Source organism: Diadema antillarum, unplaced genomic scaffold (genome assembly GCF_040938485.1).
Source record: "Diadema antillarum isolate AM-2024a unplaced genomic scaffold, OU_Dant_1.0 scf00000015, whole genome shotgun sequence".
NCBI lineage: Eukaryota > Metazoa > Echinodermata > Echinoidea > Diadematoida > Diadematidae > Diadema > Diadema antillarum.
Window position 1 is genome coordinate 3,331,928 of NW_027270904.1, and position 16,568 is coordinate 3,348,495.

A 16,568-nucleotide genomic window follows, 5' to 3' on the forward strand; every position below is an offset into this window, starting at 1 on the left:
TTCTACTTAATGAAATACTGAGCTCATTTGAGAATGAATACAGGGCAGAGCCAGGCAGAGCAAATGCTGTTTCGATAAGGTTGACGGATTTGATATTCACTTGCGTCTTACTTGTTTTTATACCCAGGATGCATTCTCCTCACTGCAATTTTGTTACCATGACAAGTGTAAATTTAAAGTGCTAACAATAGACACTCCAATAAAATCAGCAACATAATGTAATGTACACTGTACTGTACATCTATATCCCACGCTACACTCGTAGATCTCTAAATCCATGCACCTACAATGTACTGTGTGATCAAGTGCATACAATTTTGTACATATGGTATGATTTACAGACAAACATACAGTGTACATTAGTCTACCCTGTACTTCATGTGCAAAAAGAACCAAACCTGGAACTGCATTTGGTTACACTATATGGAATTCCAGGTGATGCCATCCACCATTGAGATGCATTCTAGTAAGTACTTTATACATCAGATGTACATCAATTCATTTGACCTGCACCATGTATAATGTAATATTCTCCTCACTATAACATGATCTTGAGAAGTGACTGATATGACTACTGCAGTTTTGTGCGTCTAGGTACTTTATAATACACAGTAGGTTCCCTTGTATTTTTTGATGATATCCAATAACATGTCAATATGCATCAAACATGAATGCAAATATCCAAAAGATATTCAATATTGATAATAAAATATAACAAGAACTCTACATCCCATTTCAGTTTTCTGTTCACATGCAATGTACATCCATATTGCTACTGTATGTATACAGAATATTTGTCCATTACAACTTGAGGGGGATACAACAAAGACTTTAAATACAGATGAAGCAACAATACATTGTACATGCCATAAGATAATGTTGATTGGCATGCCTCAGTGTTACCTAACTTGCCACAAGAGGTGTATGATATATTACAATGTACATTCACATACACCATCACTAAATTTCAACAAATTTACTGAATCAGTGATCAACGTGTTGTAATATCTTCTTTGATACCAGGTACAACTGCAAAATACTGTATAACATACATTGTACATTTTGAATTTTTGCATGAACAGGAAAGTTTCAGAAAGTGACTGTAAACCCTGTGACCCATTCAAGATCTATATTGTATGGGGGGGGGGATGAAAATATTTTGATAGTTCGTCAATGTGCAGTGCTTCTTGGGTGGTAGAAGGCTTAATGGTGCACCATGTATTCTTTCTAGGGTATGTATTTGGCCCTGAAAAGGGCCTACCCAGTCCCATCGTTTCGGCAAGCATGTTCTTGTCGTTCTCAAGGAACGGCCACAACATGCTTGCCGAAACGTCGGGACTGGGTAGGCCCTTTTCAGGGCCAAATACATGTACATACCCTAGAAAGAATATGTGGTGCACCATTAAGCCTTCTACCACCCAACGTTCTACCGCCACGGAAGCCTTTAAAGATTTCTACACTGCTTCTGACCTACATTAATCTAAGTTCGATTGAATTCAATGTTTGATTAATGGCAAATAGATAAATTTCCATAATTAGATCTCTCCTCTCACCTTTACCAGCTCTATCTTACAATTGTATACTTTTTCCAGTCTCATGTTTGAGTGACTTTCATCTGGTGCTTAAGAAAATGCTAAAAATGTTATGCTTTGGACTCAGACTCCAGACCCAGGAAATATGACCTAATGACCTATGATCTACAAGATATATCATGTTCAGAGCTGCATCACAATGGTACTTCAAACTATGATACAATGTACTTCAGCTATGATACCTTCAAACTATGATACTTACTAGCTGTATCCTGTATATGCCAGAGTATAACCATGTCAAGGTCACCTTTGTAACAGTGTTCAAAATATATTAAAGCCATTCAGCAAGTCTAATTTATTGCAAATCAGGACTTCCCAACAATTTTGCAAGTGGCTAAATTCGTAATCAAACAATACCGTATTATTACGCACCTTGTTCATGTACTGTTTACTGCACACCAGCACTGTACATGTATGACTTAATGAGTGCGTGTCGCATTTATGTTGGCATCAGAGTTGATATTTTTGTATGTTCTTTAATTCTTGAATAGTGCCCAACTAACGAAATTCACAAAAATCAAAACCTTTAAAAACTGAAATACATGGCATACATTATTTAGAAGTTCTACACAGATGGATATAAGAAAGAAAAAAAAGTATATTTATGAATATATTGTCCTGTGCATCATTACCTGAACCAGGTACAAAACTAAACTTACTGGGTAGATGAGGTCTCTTGTCCAGAAGTTCTTTTGTTTGGTGTCTGCACTGTACGTGTTAAAATGCTCTGCTGAAAACCATGGGTCGGATCTTTATCCACTGCGTCCAAAGCTAAGAAGGAGACAAAGGGGAAAAGGATTTGAGTGAATAAATTAATTCCATTTAGACTGTATTGGGCAAATTTGCTATACATGTACACACAATGACAGATATTGCTGGCCTTGAGGGGAATGCAACATTTATTGCCTGAAAAAGAATCATACTGCCTTAAATTACATTCACACGCAGTTGCCAAACTTGAAGTTTACAGCTGTAGGCCGAAAACTTACATTGTAACTGTCGATGATTACCTCCACTCGTGAATTCAAGATGCGGGTTCACACGGGCACCTAAACTTCAAGTTACAACTCACAAGAGAATCCCACTCGATGATTACGCCGGAAGTGCAGAGTCTTTGCTAGATGACCCTATGCCCATACAACAGCACAGCTGGAGGTTGACCCCAGATGTGAACGAGAAGCGAGGTTCACGCTAACTCACAAGCTCGTTGATTATTGTGTCCACACGGAGCGAAACTACGAGTGGGGACCCCCCCCATGGCTCATGAAGAGAGCGTAAACCCTAAGATGTCTCGTGGTTCTAATCATAGACTAAACTTTAAGATTGCTAACTTTCGAGTGCGTCCATACGGTGCTAAACTACAAGCTAACCATCGAGAGTTAAGTTTTCGACCTATAAAACTTAAAGTTTAGGAACAGCGTGTGAACCTAACTGGAGTCTTCAACTTTGGCAATAAAATTTCAGTGAGGGCAATTACTGTAAAACGAGGAATGTTCGCATGCACTTTAATTTCGCGAGCGCCAAGATTCGCGAAGTTAAAATGTGTGCAAAAGTTCTTGTCTACACTATATGCATTGAATGCCAGTGGCAATTCGCGAAAATTTCTTGCCACAAAAAAGGCTGTCGGCTCTAATTCGCGAAAATTTTATGCAGCGAATTTATCATGTTTTACGGTAATGTCTAGGGGCAAGACCAGTGCTGCAGGACTTACCCAACAAAACCATAGCATGAACGCTCAAGGGGAGTTCTTCCGTTGTCCACGCAAATCTTTTTAGGTTAGGGGATAAAATCTGAAGGGAAGAGTGACCCTGGGCTTGTTAATGATAGCGCCCAGTTGTGTTAATCAAATGAGCGAATGTGCGACCTCTTGCCAAATGGCAGGGCGTGCCTCTTCCGCCCCATGCACAGCCCATACCACGATTGCCCATGCAGCTTGGGGACGGTCAATACTAGTCATGTGGTTGGTCAGTTGTGAAAAAGACAAGATCTCATGAGACTGTTCCCAAGAAACGGAACCAGGCATGAATGTACATGCAAGGTGAAATGCACACTTGGGTGAATGCCACACTAGCAGATTCAGTTACTACCTCAGGCCATTATTACTGAAGGTAGGTTAGAATATTGCATACAATTGTACATTAGTATTGGCACACACCTCCAAAGCATTATCTGAGCCAACAAATTCTGGCAAAGGCAAATATTTAAGAGAAAAGTGCCTAAATTTGGTTCTCAGTAGTTGATAATGCCAAGTTCCGCCTAACACTAACTGTCAAGATTGGCAACTATTACATGAAATTTAAAAACAAATTTCAGAAGGCCAAGTACACAAATAACTGCCAACACAGACTGGAATTTTGTAGGGAAAATTAAGAGTATGACTCTTTTTTTCCTTGTCATAATATTTCGGTGGGTATAAATTGATTGTCAAAACTTTGGTCTATACAGCAGCATACCATGCACTTCATGGCTAAACATTACCTGCACAAATGTCTTCAAACAAGTAACAACAGTTAACCCAAATATTGGCGATTCTTTACCTAGTTTTTTTTTTTAATGTCCTTTTTCTGTTGAGTGGAAACCTTGCCACCTCTGACTTCATTCTACATCACAGGTAGCTCTTTCAGCCATACTGAAGACATGGTATAAGCATTCTTATACAACATAAGCTACATTTGAACCAAGAGGGCAAAACCTGTGCACTATGACATCAGTTAATATGAAAAGATACTCTTGTGTTCAAAGTGTTTAATCATTTCTGCCAATGTGAATGGGTCTTCACTTCACAAATTAAGTTGTTTGATCATTCCATTTATCAAATGTTTTTAATCATGCTTTTTTTATTATTGTTTTTTTGCATCCACTTAATATCCCCCTCTCAAAATCATTCTTGCCTATGGTGATGTCACCCATGGGAAAACCAGCAGATATTAAAAGCATGTTCTGTGTAACAATACCAGGGGGGCGTTTCATCAACGAGTTCGTCGGAGGTTTTCACCGACAAATTTGCTATCAGCCAATCAGACACAAGGATTTCAGTAGCTTTTAACAGTTGTCAGTGTAAATCCCTGACAAAAAGTTTCATGAAACGGTCCCCAGGCCTCGAATTAACCGACGGCCACCGACGGCCATGGCCGTCGGTGCCCCTCTCGTTGGCCGCACTGCCTTTTTTTCCTTAATCAAAGTTATGGCCCAAAAAAGATGTGCCCTTTTTCTTGTGGTCGTGGTGCCCTTTTAGAATGAAAGTTATTATTTATGACGTATAATATGCCCTTTCTCAAAGTCTACACTTTCATAAGCTTGAACAACTTTCCTGATCTCAAATATCATACCTTCAGTTCACTCGCGTCCCAATATATCTGATTCAAACTCAAAGTATCTTTCTGAGACGATGTGTAGAAGTCTACGTACATGTACGCCCGACCGGTTTTTACCGTCCCGACTGCCTCCGCAGCGCAGCGGCCATAGAGTTACTAGCTAGGCAGCGGCGGGCCGGAGCAAGTGGTCGCAAGCCATGCTAAAAAATGCCAGGCCTGTCGGACGGCTGTGAGCATTGCCATCTCTCTCGCTCTGCATTCATGCCCGCATGCCCAAAGCAAAATGGCGCCGGAAGTGCTCCAAAGCGAGCGCGGCGTACGCGTTGAGAACGTACTGTATTACACAACCTACATCGTATTGCGTATGGCCTACTGCCTAACGTCGTCTGCTGCGGAGAGATCTTATGCATGCATGCGCTGCTGGAGTGTAGCAGCACGGTCGATAGCATACAGCTCTATGGGGCATTCACATCACGTATAAACACCCAACATACCCTTTCCAATGTGGCCTTGGTGCCCCTCTGACTGACCTAAGTGCCCTGGCCTCTTGGAAAAAGTGCCCTTTTCTAAATGGCCTTGCCCCTCCAAAATCCTATTTCAAGGCCTGCAATACCTAGTACACAGTATAACACGGGTACATCTTGCCAGAGCCAGGTGCATCAGTTCAGATGAGCAAGATAAATCTAAAATACTGTACACTACAATATTGCATACCTTTTCTTGCCATACACAATTCTGTAACATTTTCTAGCAATAACAGTTCCACAATGTCATTCTATGAGACCTGTCTGTTTTGTTTGGGTTTTTGTTGTTGTTGTTGTTTTGTTGTTGTTGTTGTTGGTGGTGGTTTTTGTGGGTTTTTTTTTTTTTCTTTCTTTCTTTCTTTTTTTTGGGGGGGCGAGTTTGCAAAACAGTCAAAGTATCAGTGGAGAGTATGAGGCATCATAATGTTTATGTCTCCTCACTTTGTTGTTTATGAGAAGCAATAAAGTTGATAGGGGAGGAGGTAAAGTGGGTGCACAAAAAAAAAATCATGTAACTAAGAAAATATAAGAACATGTCATAAGAAAGAATATAAAAGTGTACGTGATACATAAAAATGTACTGTAAAAGTGGATATTTTCGCGCAACTAATTTTTTGCACTTGGCCAGGTAAAAAGAGTTTCACGTGTTTTCAATTCCGCGGAATCAAGATATCACGCACAGGAACATATGGCAAGCAAAAATATTCGCGTGCTTTCATTTTTGCGCTGGTTTCTGGTTGCGCGAAATGCGTGAAAATTTCAACACCGCGAAAATTTCCACTTTTACAGTACTTTGATCAAACAATTACAGAACTTGTGACTGTACACCTACATTGTACACCGGTACATAGGATTGTACAGTGTACCGTCGTACTCTACAGTTGTGCTCCCATCAGCAGAAGTGAACACACATTTGTACTTAAATAGATGTACAAAGTTCTAGATTAGATCAAGGGACCTGTAAAGGCCTCTTGTACATGTAGCTAGTTGTACAACATATACATAAATGTATACAATATAGACACAATGTATGTATGTGATACAAGATGGAAACTTGAATGTACAGTCAAAACCATTATAGAACAAATTGAACATACAACCTGTTTAAGAATGTTTTCATTACTGAGATTACACTCAGGCTTTTAACAATGTACAAATTATACATGTACAGAATGTGGATATCCTATCTACATGTACCTCTGATTTTTCTTCATCTTCATACACACCCTCACTTTGCAATGCAATCTCTATCGGTGTTATCCCATATTCCAGGGAGCCTTGTTTCAATGAAATGCTTGCCACGTACAACATCTTCAGCAACATTTATCAAATGAATATAGCTGACATTCTCTTAATGAATTTGCATATTGCATGATGAGATGAAGCATGAAACAGGTCAAGAAATATTTTCTACAAGATGACGGAACTGGTTACATGACATTTGCTCCTGCGACATTTGCTCCCATGAAATATCTGCACGCTAAAGCCAAACATAAATTCTATTAACCACAAAGAAACATAACCCTAACCCTAATCCTAATCCTCACATCAAACTATAAACCTAAAACCCTATAACAACCCTAACCCTACATGTAAGTCCTTGGAGAAAAAAAGACCGGAGCAGTTGTCGCAGGAGCAAAATGTTGTGTCATCAACAGAGCTACTGCCATGTTCACTGAATCTGACAAGGGAAATAAACATCAGTGTTAAGACAACTTTTGTGAAATCCAAGGGGTGTGTTTATTCAACTTCTTTTGAGGTACACCATATAACACACTGTAATAATCACCAATATTTGAGGCATATTCCGGCAAACAGAGAAATGCAATGGTGCTTTCAATCATGATTAGAAATGTTGATTTAAAATGAAAAAGAAAGAGCAATTTTGAATGCTTTTGAGCCACAAATGCCTTTTGTGAAGTAGATATCAGAATTTCAAGCAAAGCCACTTTGAAACATACATGTATATCGCGAGCCTTGTACATGAAATCTAATTCATGGGTCAAACAGGACAAAGCAGCTGGGCAGTGACAACTCCAAAATTGTTATTATTTATACATTCACTTGTAGGACTCAAACAAGGCATCCCGAGAAATGCATGTCCAACCACTATTCATACACACCTTTCGAAATGCTTTTTGAACATGGCTCTATCTTTCAAACATAAACACAGCCAAGGTGTGTATTGTCCAGGGTATTAATACACTTGTAACCCACTTGCCTGGTGGTGCAAAAACTCAATTCTTGGCAGGTAAAATGGACAGGCATGTGCCTGTCTAGGCCACTTGGATATGTGTGAGAATTCTTTTTTTGTACAAGATGCCCTGCTATGGTTGATATTTCATGTGCTGGTACAGTGTAATGTACAACAGTCTGCAAATACTGATTGCCAGAATTTGCTCAAGTCCCCCTATCACATGACTTTATCACCATGTGTTGCCATGTGCAATTACAAGTGTAAAGAAAAAAATCATCCCCAAATGTTGTAATAATGCTACTGGCAGTACCAGGCAATGGTAGCACATGTTTGAAATGCAACATTGTAGATGTCACACACTGTTTCTTCCCACAGTGTAATATCCCCTTCTTGTTGCTCAAACATGCAAAACACTGAATAGAGTAGGGCCTATAATAAACAAAATTGTAGTTTACACTGGAATAACCCAGGCACAGACATGACCAGAAACATCTCATTTTGAGCATAAAACTGGGGTCCGAGAGTTTTATATAGTCCTTAATATATATATTTGACATATAATACCTTCATATGTACATCGCACAATGCTGTAGAGAGTACATCTGTTACTGAGATAAGTTTTGGCAAGCATGTATTATTATTATTCTCAATGACTTCTCAAGAGTTTAGGTCAAGGGCTCTGCTGATATCCTAGAAATGACTTTTCTTTTTTCTTTCTTTCTTTTTTTTTGGGGGGGGGGGGTGATATACATGTATTGTATGTAATGTTTTATCTTGACAGTTCTATGAATTGGTGTATAGTTCCAAATTGGAGAGGACTGCAGATGGAATTCAACAACACTTTAAAAAAAAATGAACAAATTGTCTAACTTCCCCAAACTTTCCCCAGAATGTTTGCCTCATCTTTCATTATTCACTGAATGCTCACTTATTTGGGGGAGATGTTCCCTTCATGAGGTAAAGCTCTTAAGGATATCACTGAATTAAAAGAGAGTATGACAATAAATACAATGTACTGTAAATTTATACAATTGTGTGATCGCTACATATTCCAATGACACAGCAGTCCCTCAAGGACAGATTGCCCAACATACACATACTGATTGTGTATGATATCACGAAGAATATGCCAATCACAATGACCTTGTCAATCTGTGCATCAAACAGCTTCCCATGATGTGTACATGTTATCAATTCAGAGAATATACAGAAGGTACAAATAGTGAGTCAATAACACTTCAGCTTTCCTACGATGTTTGGTTATCTCATATCATAGTCCAGTTATGACACACTATAAAGAAACAAGAGTACTGCAACATACAGTGTACATGCACAGCAGCGGTTGTCATTGTATAGTGAAATATGTCTCCATGCTAAGATATTTCTGGACATGGTTACTACACATGTACCTTTGCTACTCTTTTCCATCAAAATATTTGAATAAGCCTTCTAGAAGTCCCTATTCATGAATTTAACATGATGCAAACGGTATGCACTTTAAGTGTTCACAAAGCACAAGGATAGGTGCATACAAACATCGGGCTTGTTCACGGTGGAAAGTAGCACCTCTAGTTCGCAGCAGCCATGGAACAGATCCTTAGGATAAATGTGAACCATGAGGCCTTCAACTAGTAAAATCCCACAGATCAACCATGCCCCATCAATATGACAAAAAGAATATAAGCTCTGACAGTTAACAAAATTAAACAAATGTGTCAATGTGATACACATCAACCATTTTTTTTTTCAATTCAAACATATGAAATTCCATGCACTGATATGTACATTTCTGTACATGTCTCCAAGGAGAATTTTTAATAGCGAGTAATTCTACAGGAGATCATTATTTATTACCCTTTTCGCAACTGAAGATTCTGTACGTATACATAATGGCCTATGGTTCAATGGAAAGCATAGCAATATTACTCTCATTTTGACAACATTCTAAATGATGTTAAATAGCTCACTGCATGTTTATATTGCCTTTAAGTTACGTTTATTTGAAAGCCTAAGGCTTTACCAAGAGAATGGTGTGTCACGGACATAATTCTGACATACATTTGTAGACCTTTGACCCTTTTCAAACTATATAATCATAAATAAAACAAAAAAATGGTAAAGCATAAAATGGACAGGTGGTTTCAGGCATCTTAGGGAGTAATAAGATTGGCGGTGCTTGGGGTTTCATTGACTAATTATGGGTTAAACAAGGAATCTATAGTTGGGTGCTGTATAACCTTTTTTTTTTTTACCACTTCCTCAGTCAGGGAAGCAGATTTTCAAATTGTTGCACAACACTTGCCCAAACATAAACTTTACTTACTCGAAAAGAAAGTCCAAAAATATAAGAAAATGATATAGAAATTCACACGTACAATTGTAAGTCAAGGGCTTAATGAAACACAACCATTTGAATAAACAGTACAAACATGTTGATTTGCATGCTTAAACACATTGGAGTAACAAACTTGGTTCGATGAAGTGTTGGCACTGTACTACACTGGAGCTTCTTCATGAAAGTGTTGGAAAGTTGCTGAAATGAAATCAAAGTGTGTTGCATCACTACAGAGTCACTATCTAAAATTATCAGTCACAGAGTCATTATCTTTGGGCCTCTGTATGGTTGACATATAGTATATCAATGTCTTGCCATGTGCTGCTAAGACCAGATAACATACACACTCTTGTGGGTAGAGCTAGGAAACCTGCAAACCGCTTGCCTTCATCAAGATGGTGAAAGCACAGTATTATCCCAGACACTGCATGTGATCAGGCATTTCATCCCATTTCACAATTAGTATGAGAATTGATAATAAAAAGACAAAGATACATATCTTTCATTTTTTATAGTTCCACAGCTTAGCAAGGTATGGTATAGTTTTAGTTGAGGTATGGATTCAGGTTTTAACTTTTTGCCTAATAATATAGAAACTACTCATATAGTCCATGGGCCAGGCTAGATATTGGTACCACCTGAGGTGGCAAAACCTTTTTGGTGTCATTTTGTTTGTCGGGCATAGATATGCTTATCAAGCTATGATAGCATTTCCAAATGAGTAGCTTAGTCATAATAAATGAATTTTTAACCAATTTGGTCTCGTTGTTATATCCCAATACTTCTGAATCGAAACTAACCGCTATACAAAGAAGAACACTGTCTTCTGTATGTTCCATAGGGCTGTAAAATGCAGCTCTATGGTATGTTCACAGGTGTTCTGTTGTAAACACGGTGCGCTTAGTCTTTATTCAAGGCAGCGAAGGGAATATCCAAAGGTTATGATGTCCACAGTGCCTACAACGTCTTTATTCTAGACGGCGAAGGGAATATCCAAAGCTTATGATACAGTGTATATCCTTTTATCTAAAAACAACAACAACAACAAATCAATTCCTCGTGAATTTTACCGTATTTTTCAATTATTTATCATTTTCTGGCGAAACTGCTACGGTGAAAACGCTAACACCACGCCAATGTCGCTTTATTTCCATCCAACAATAAAAGATAATGCAAAACAATGTACCGGTACACTACAATACATTATAATGAATAATATTGTAAATGAACAGAGTGATTTTTGTTTAAAACTGATGCATTTGTTGAGAGGGTAGTATAAAAACAGTATAGATAATCCCTTTTATGAGGAACTTTAGATATGATAACGGTACATTGGTCTAGATAAAGACTAAGCGCACCGCGTGACAGCTGTGGACATCATAACCCTTTGGATATTCCCTTCGCTGCCTTGCATAAAGACTAAGCGCACTGCGTTTACAACATTAATCATGAGCATCGGTCGAGCCCCTCTCGTGTATTGGAGTGGCCTAGGCAGGCGGACAGCCAACACAGCCCCTCCTTGCTGAGAAGTCTGCTCAAGGTACCGAGCCGGGCTGGCCAGAAAATACGATCGTCGATTGGGCAGCTCGAACCGAGGCCAGTGAGGGAGATTTCATTTTGATATAATGTATTATTTTGAATTATTGATCAATAAAAGGAAAATAATACAGGGTAAAATTTGAAAAATTTAAAGTGATTTTATGAATATTGATTTGGTGTAAATATTCCTTGAGGAATGATAAATGCCAAATAAATTCAAATAACAACAACAACAACAACAACAACAGAACACCAGTGGACATACAGAAGACAGTGCTCTTCTGTATATACTGTAGCGGTTAGTTTCGATTCAGAAGTATAGGGATATAAAAACGAGACCAAATTGGTTAAAAAATCATTTATTATGACTAAGCTACTCATTTGGAAATGCTATCATAGCTTGATAAGCATATCTATGCCCGACAATAAACTGACACCAAAAAGGTTTTGCCACCTCAAGTGGTACCAACAACCCATTTTTCGGGTCTTGGCCCATGGACTAATATATGAAATACTATTTGGGATTAAAAGTTACTTTGAATAATTGATGAAAATTGGTTTTGAAAAGACCGGGATTTCCATATTAAACAAAGTAAAAGAAAGTGGTCCTAATAAAAGGTGGGGTACCATTGAATATGACCCCCTTCCATATATCCCACAGCCCCACAGCCCCCCCCCCCCCTTGGTTTTAGGGTTAGAATGTACAGAATAAAGAGCAATATCAGATCAATTTCAAATATGCAGGGAACATAAGAAACTTCCCATATGTTCTACAGATCATACTAACTAAGATGACTTTTTACTGTCCCAGCAGAATTATGACAGGAGATTGATTGCCAAAGTCAGGGAAGGATCAGACCTTCTGTTAAAAGGGTCTCAGACATCAGGTATTACCTGTTTGTTTGTTTGTTTGTTTGTTTGTTTGTTTTTTTTTTATTGAGTCGATCTTCGCTCACTGCCCTGAGCAGTAGGCTCAAAAACCGGGACTACATAATGTACTGTATCACAGCAGGACTGCTACAAGAGAACTGCCTGTCAGCGAATATGTGCACTGCAGTGTATGCTCATTGGTAACTGTCAACTCTAGTCGAGCGAGATTCTTTGGCTGTGTGTGTGCTTCATATGAAGCTGTATGTACACAAATCATTATACAGGGATTATGAGCCAAGTGCAATTACATTTGTATACATGTACATGATCAAGATGTGTACATATAAAGCCCGCCGCACACTATACGACTATACAACCTTAGGACCAAAAGACCCAGTCGTACGACCTGCCAAGGCACATTATACGACCTGACTTCACGAGTAGGCTTACGACTGTTCTGTCTTCAGTACATTTTACCAATGAGTATTAATAGCGTGCGCATACATTTTACTGTATTGTCAATGGCTGAAAGCCCACTACCGCTTGTAGAAATTCGAGATGTCAAATCTCTACGACTGGCACTAAGACCCAGTCGTACGACTGGAAACTGGCAAGACTGTGACGTCACACTTCCGGTCTTAAGGTCGTATGACCGGTCGGATCGTATAGTGTGCGGCGGGCTTAACCCTAATCCCACAGGGTTTTTTGAGGGACTTGAAACCACCGGGGGGGGCTTTTTGGCCCCCACCCCCCCTTCAGATCTCGGTCGTGGATCGCGCGATCCTTGCAAAAATTTGCACTAAGGTAGAGGCCAATGTAATCTACAAGACTGTAGAGTTAGATTTTTCAAATTTTAATTTATGTATTTTATATCAATTAATCTATGCCAATTTATGCAAAAATAAATTTTTGCCTATAAATAAAAAAATGAAGCCCCAAGACTTCTAATTTTTGGTGAACATATTCTTTTCAACAATACAGTAAAATGTATGCGCACGCTATTAATACTCATTGGTAAAATGTACTGAAGACAGAACATTGAGTTGATCTTCGCTCACTGCCCTGAGCAGTAGGCTCAAAAACCGGGACTACATAATGTACTGTATCACAGCAGGACTGCTACAAGAGAACTGCCTGTCAGCGAATATGTGCACTGCAGTGTATGCTCATTGGTAACTGTCAACTCTAGTCGAGCGAGATTCTTTGGCTGTGTGTGTGCTTCATATGAAGCTGTATGTACACAAATCATTATACAGGGATTATGAGCCAAGTGCAATTACATTTGTATACATGTACATGATCAAGATGTGTACATATAAAGCCCGCCGCACACTATACGACTATACAACCTTAGGACCAAAAGACCCAGTCGTACGACCTGCCAAGGCACATTATACGACCTGACTTCACGAGTAGGCTTACGACTGTTCTGTCTTCAGTACATTTTACCAATGAGTATTAATAGCGTGCGCATACATTTTACTGTATTGTCAATGGCTGAAAGCCCACTACCGCTTGTAGAAATTCGAGATGTCAAATCTCTACGACTGGCACTAAGACCCAGTCGTACGACTGGAAACTGGCAAGACTGTGACGTCACACTTCCGGTCTTAAGGTCGTATGACCGGTCGGATCGTATAGTGTGCGGCGGGCTTAACCCTAATCCCACAGGGTTTTTTGAGGGACTTGAAACCACCGGGGGGGGCTTTTTGGCCCCCACCCCCCCTTCAGATCTCGGTCGTGGATCGCGCGATCCTTGCAAAAATTTGCACTAAGGTAGAGGCCAATGTAATCTACAAGACTGTAGAGTTAGATTTTTCAAATTTTAATTTATGTATTTTATATCAATTAATCTATGCCAATTTATGCAAAAATAAATTTTTGCCTATAAATAAAAAAATGAAGCCCCAAGACTTCTAATTTTTGGTGAACATATTCTTTTCAATATCCTCAACAATAATATTGAAGCAAAAATTCGGCTTCATAATTATTTCTTATGTATTTTATTGTTTATTCAATTTCTTATGTATTTCTTTGTTTTTTACTTTTTGTTTTTGTTTTTGTTTTTTGTCATAAATTTGTCGCAGAAACATTTTAAAGCATAATCAGGCTAAAATAAATCATAATCAGCCATTAAAAGTAAAAATATTTATTTTTATATGAATTAATTGCAAAAACACAATTTACATTGGATTTGTACACAAAATCATGTATGAGCAATTTTTGGGTCGACAAATTTTTTTCAAAACAGTATGCCCGGGAGCGACAAATTTGGTCTCAAAAGTTGCGAGATACTTGAAAGAAGAAAGTCATAAAATGTCGCAGCGAGAGCATCACGCGTTGCGGAATAATCACGCGAAACGTCGAGGGGGGGGGGCCAAAATTCCCCCCAGTGGGAATAGGGTTAAGTCGTCTTTCCCAAGTTTCTCTGAGATTGATGAGTGATACCGAAAACAATTTACACACACTATCAATTAATTTAGATTTTTACCATGAATATGACATCACAGTACATGTATAGGCATGGCACACATTTTTTTTAACTTCTTCTATATAAATCTCAATTTTGATTTAGTTAAACACACCACAGAATTTCAGAAAATCCCAAAATATATCGCTGTGATAACCGACCAGAATCTGTCCGCCCCAGCCAGAATTCGAACAAGTGCTATGCACATTCAATGTCAATGTGCATACATGTGCACACGAGCACTAAAAAATGCACCGCAGCATGCCTTGTTGGTGCAAGGTTGCATCAGGAAAGTTGCTGCTCCCGTTGGTCAACAAATTCTGGCAAGTCGGCACTTGCATTCAATACCTGTACCGAACATTCAGTCAATTGCATCTGCATGTACAGAGATTTTATTTTTCTTTGCGTTTTTGCCGACACCATCACACTCTGAGCGTGCTAATTATAAGGAAAAATTTTTGCAACAAAATGACATATTTCTTGAATTTTAGTACTTTATCGGCGACCCTAATTCTTCACACTGGACTTAATTCCCATGCCCTTTTGAAAAATGGTGCCGATTTTGCATATTTGATGATGAAATTTTGGATTTTTGATGGATTTTTGAAGGTGACTAAGGGACTTTTCTGTAGTAAATGACAGTGCCAGTGTGTGAAATGATGTGATATACGTGTGTTGTGACAACAGAATTTACTGGCTTGTGTACGTTGTGATTAGTGATAAGTGGACGGATTCTAGTGGCAGGTGGACGAATACTGGTCGGCTTTTACTCAACCCCTGTGACTGTGTGAGTGTATGTGTTAAATTAGTTGAGAGACATTAGGAAGTCTTTCCAAGAATAAAAGGAAGAAAGAAGAGAAAGATCAAACAGAAAAAAAAAAATAAGGAAACAAAAGATGCCATGCTGCAGAAATCAACCCCGCTGCTGTACATATCATGCGTAAACGCCATTTGGTGGGGCCACATTCAGGAGTATTATACTAAGGAAGAGAGCTCTGCGGCCGTGATGATGTAACGCTGAACGCCACACAGTAGGGCTGAATTCACGCCTATAACAGGTACTCTAATAGTGGAAATTTTCGCAGTGTTGAAATTTTCACGCATTTTGCGCAACCAGAAACTAGAACGAAAATAAAAGCATGCAAATATTTTTGCTTGCCATATGATCCAGTAGTTGACGTCTCAATTCTGCGGTACTAATAACTTGCGAAACTCTTCTTACCAGGCCGACTGCGAAAAATTAGTTGCGCGAAAATATCCACTTTTACAGTACACCTTACGCCGCCGTAAGTATGATTGAGGGTACCGCCTATCGCCACCCAAGGATCTCTAGCTCCTTTATTCCACAAGTATAAAGGTCACCAACAATTGAAAGTTTCATTTCAAATATCCCATATACATTCAAAATACTGCAGTTTTGAATCCCATGGCTGCCCTGTTGATTCTGAATCTCCGTAGTGAAATAACGCTGTTTTAGTGCGTGCGATGCATTGTTAATTCGCACGACTTAAAAGGATGCCTTGAGATTGGCACCCCGTCCTCTATAGGTAATACATGTGAATTTCAGTCAAGCGTCGTGTAAGACTAAGAGGATCGAGGATGTGTAATGGAACTGTATTCAGTTTTTGCTAGTTTATGAGTTTGTTTTTCGTCTCTCTGTTGTTATCATTTTCACAATGCATGGCGCTTACTCCCACGCGTAACTTTTCGTTAGCAATATTCGGCTA

At 38.9% G+C, this 16,568-nt stretch overlaps 1 protein-coding gene across 1 annotated transcript in view; it reads right to left on the reverse strand.

The window, feature by feature from the left end:
- Positions 1 to 2,452, reverse strand: part of LOC139724565 (uncharacterized) — a 32,351-nt gene extending 29,899 nt beyond the window's left edge. The window contains exon 1 of the mRNA XM_071635700.1: positions 2,252 to 2,452. Within this exon, the coding sequence (XP_071491801.1) occupies positions 2,252 to 2,445 (194 nt within the window). The 5' untranslated portion in view covers positions 2,446 to 2,452. The remainder of the gene's footprint in view (positions 1 to 2,251) is intronic.
- Between the last annotated feature and the right edge of the window lie 14,116 nt (positions 2,453 to 16,568).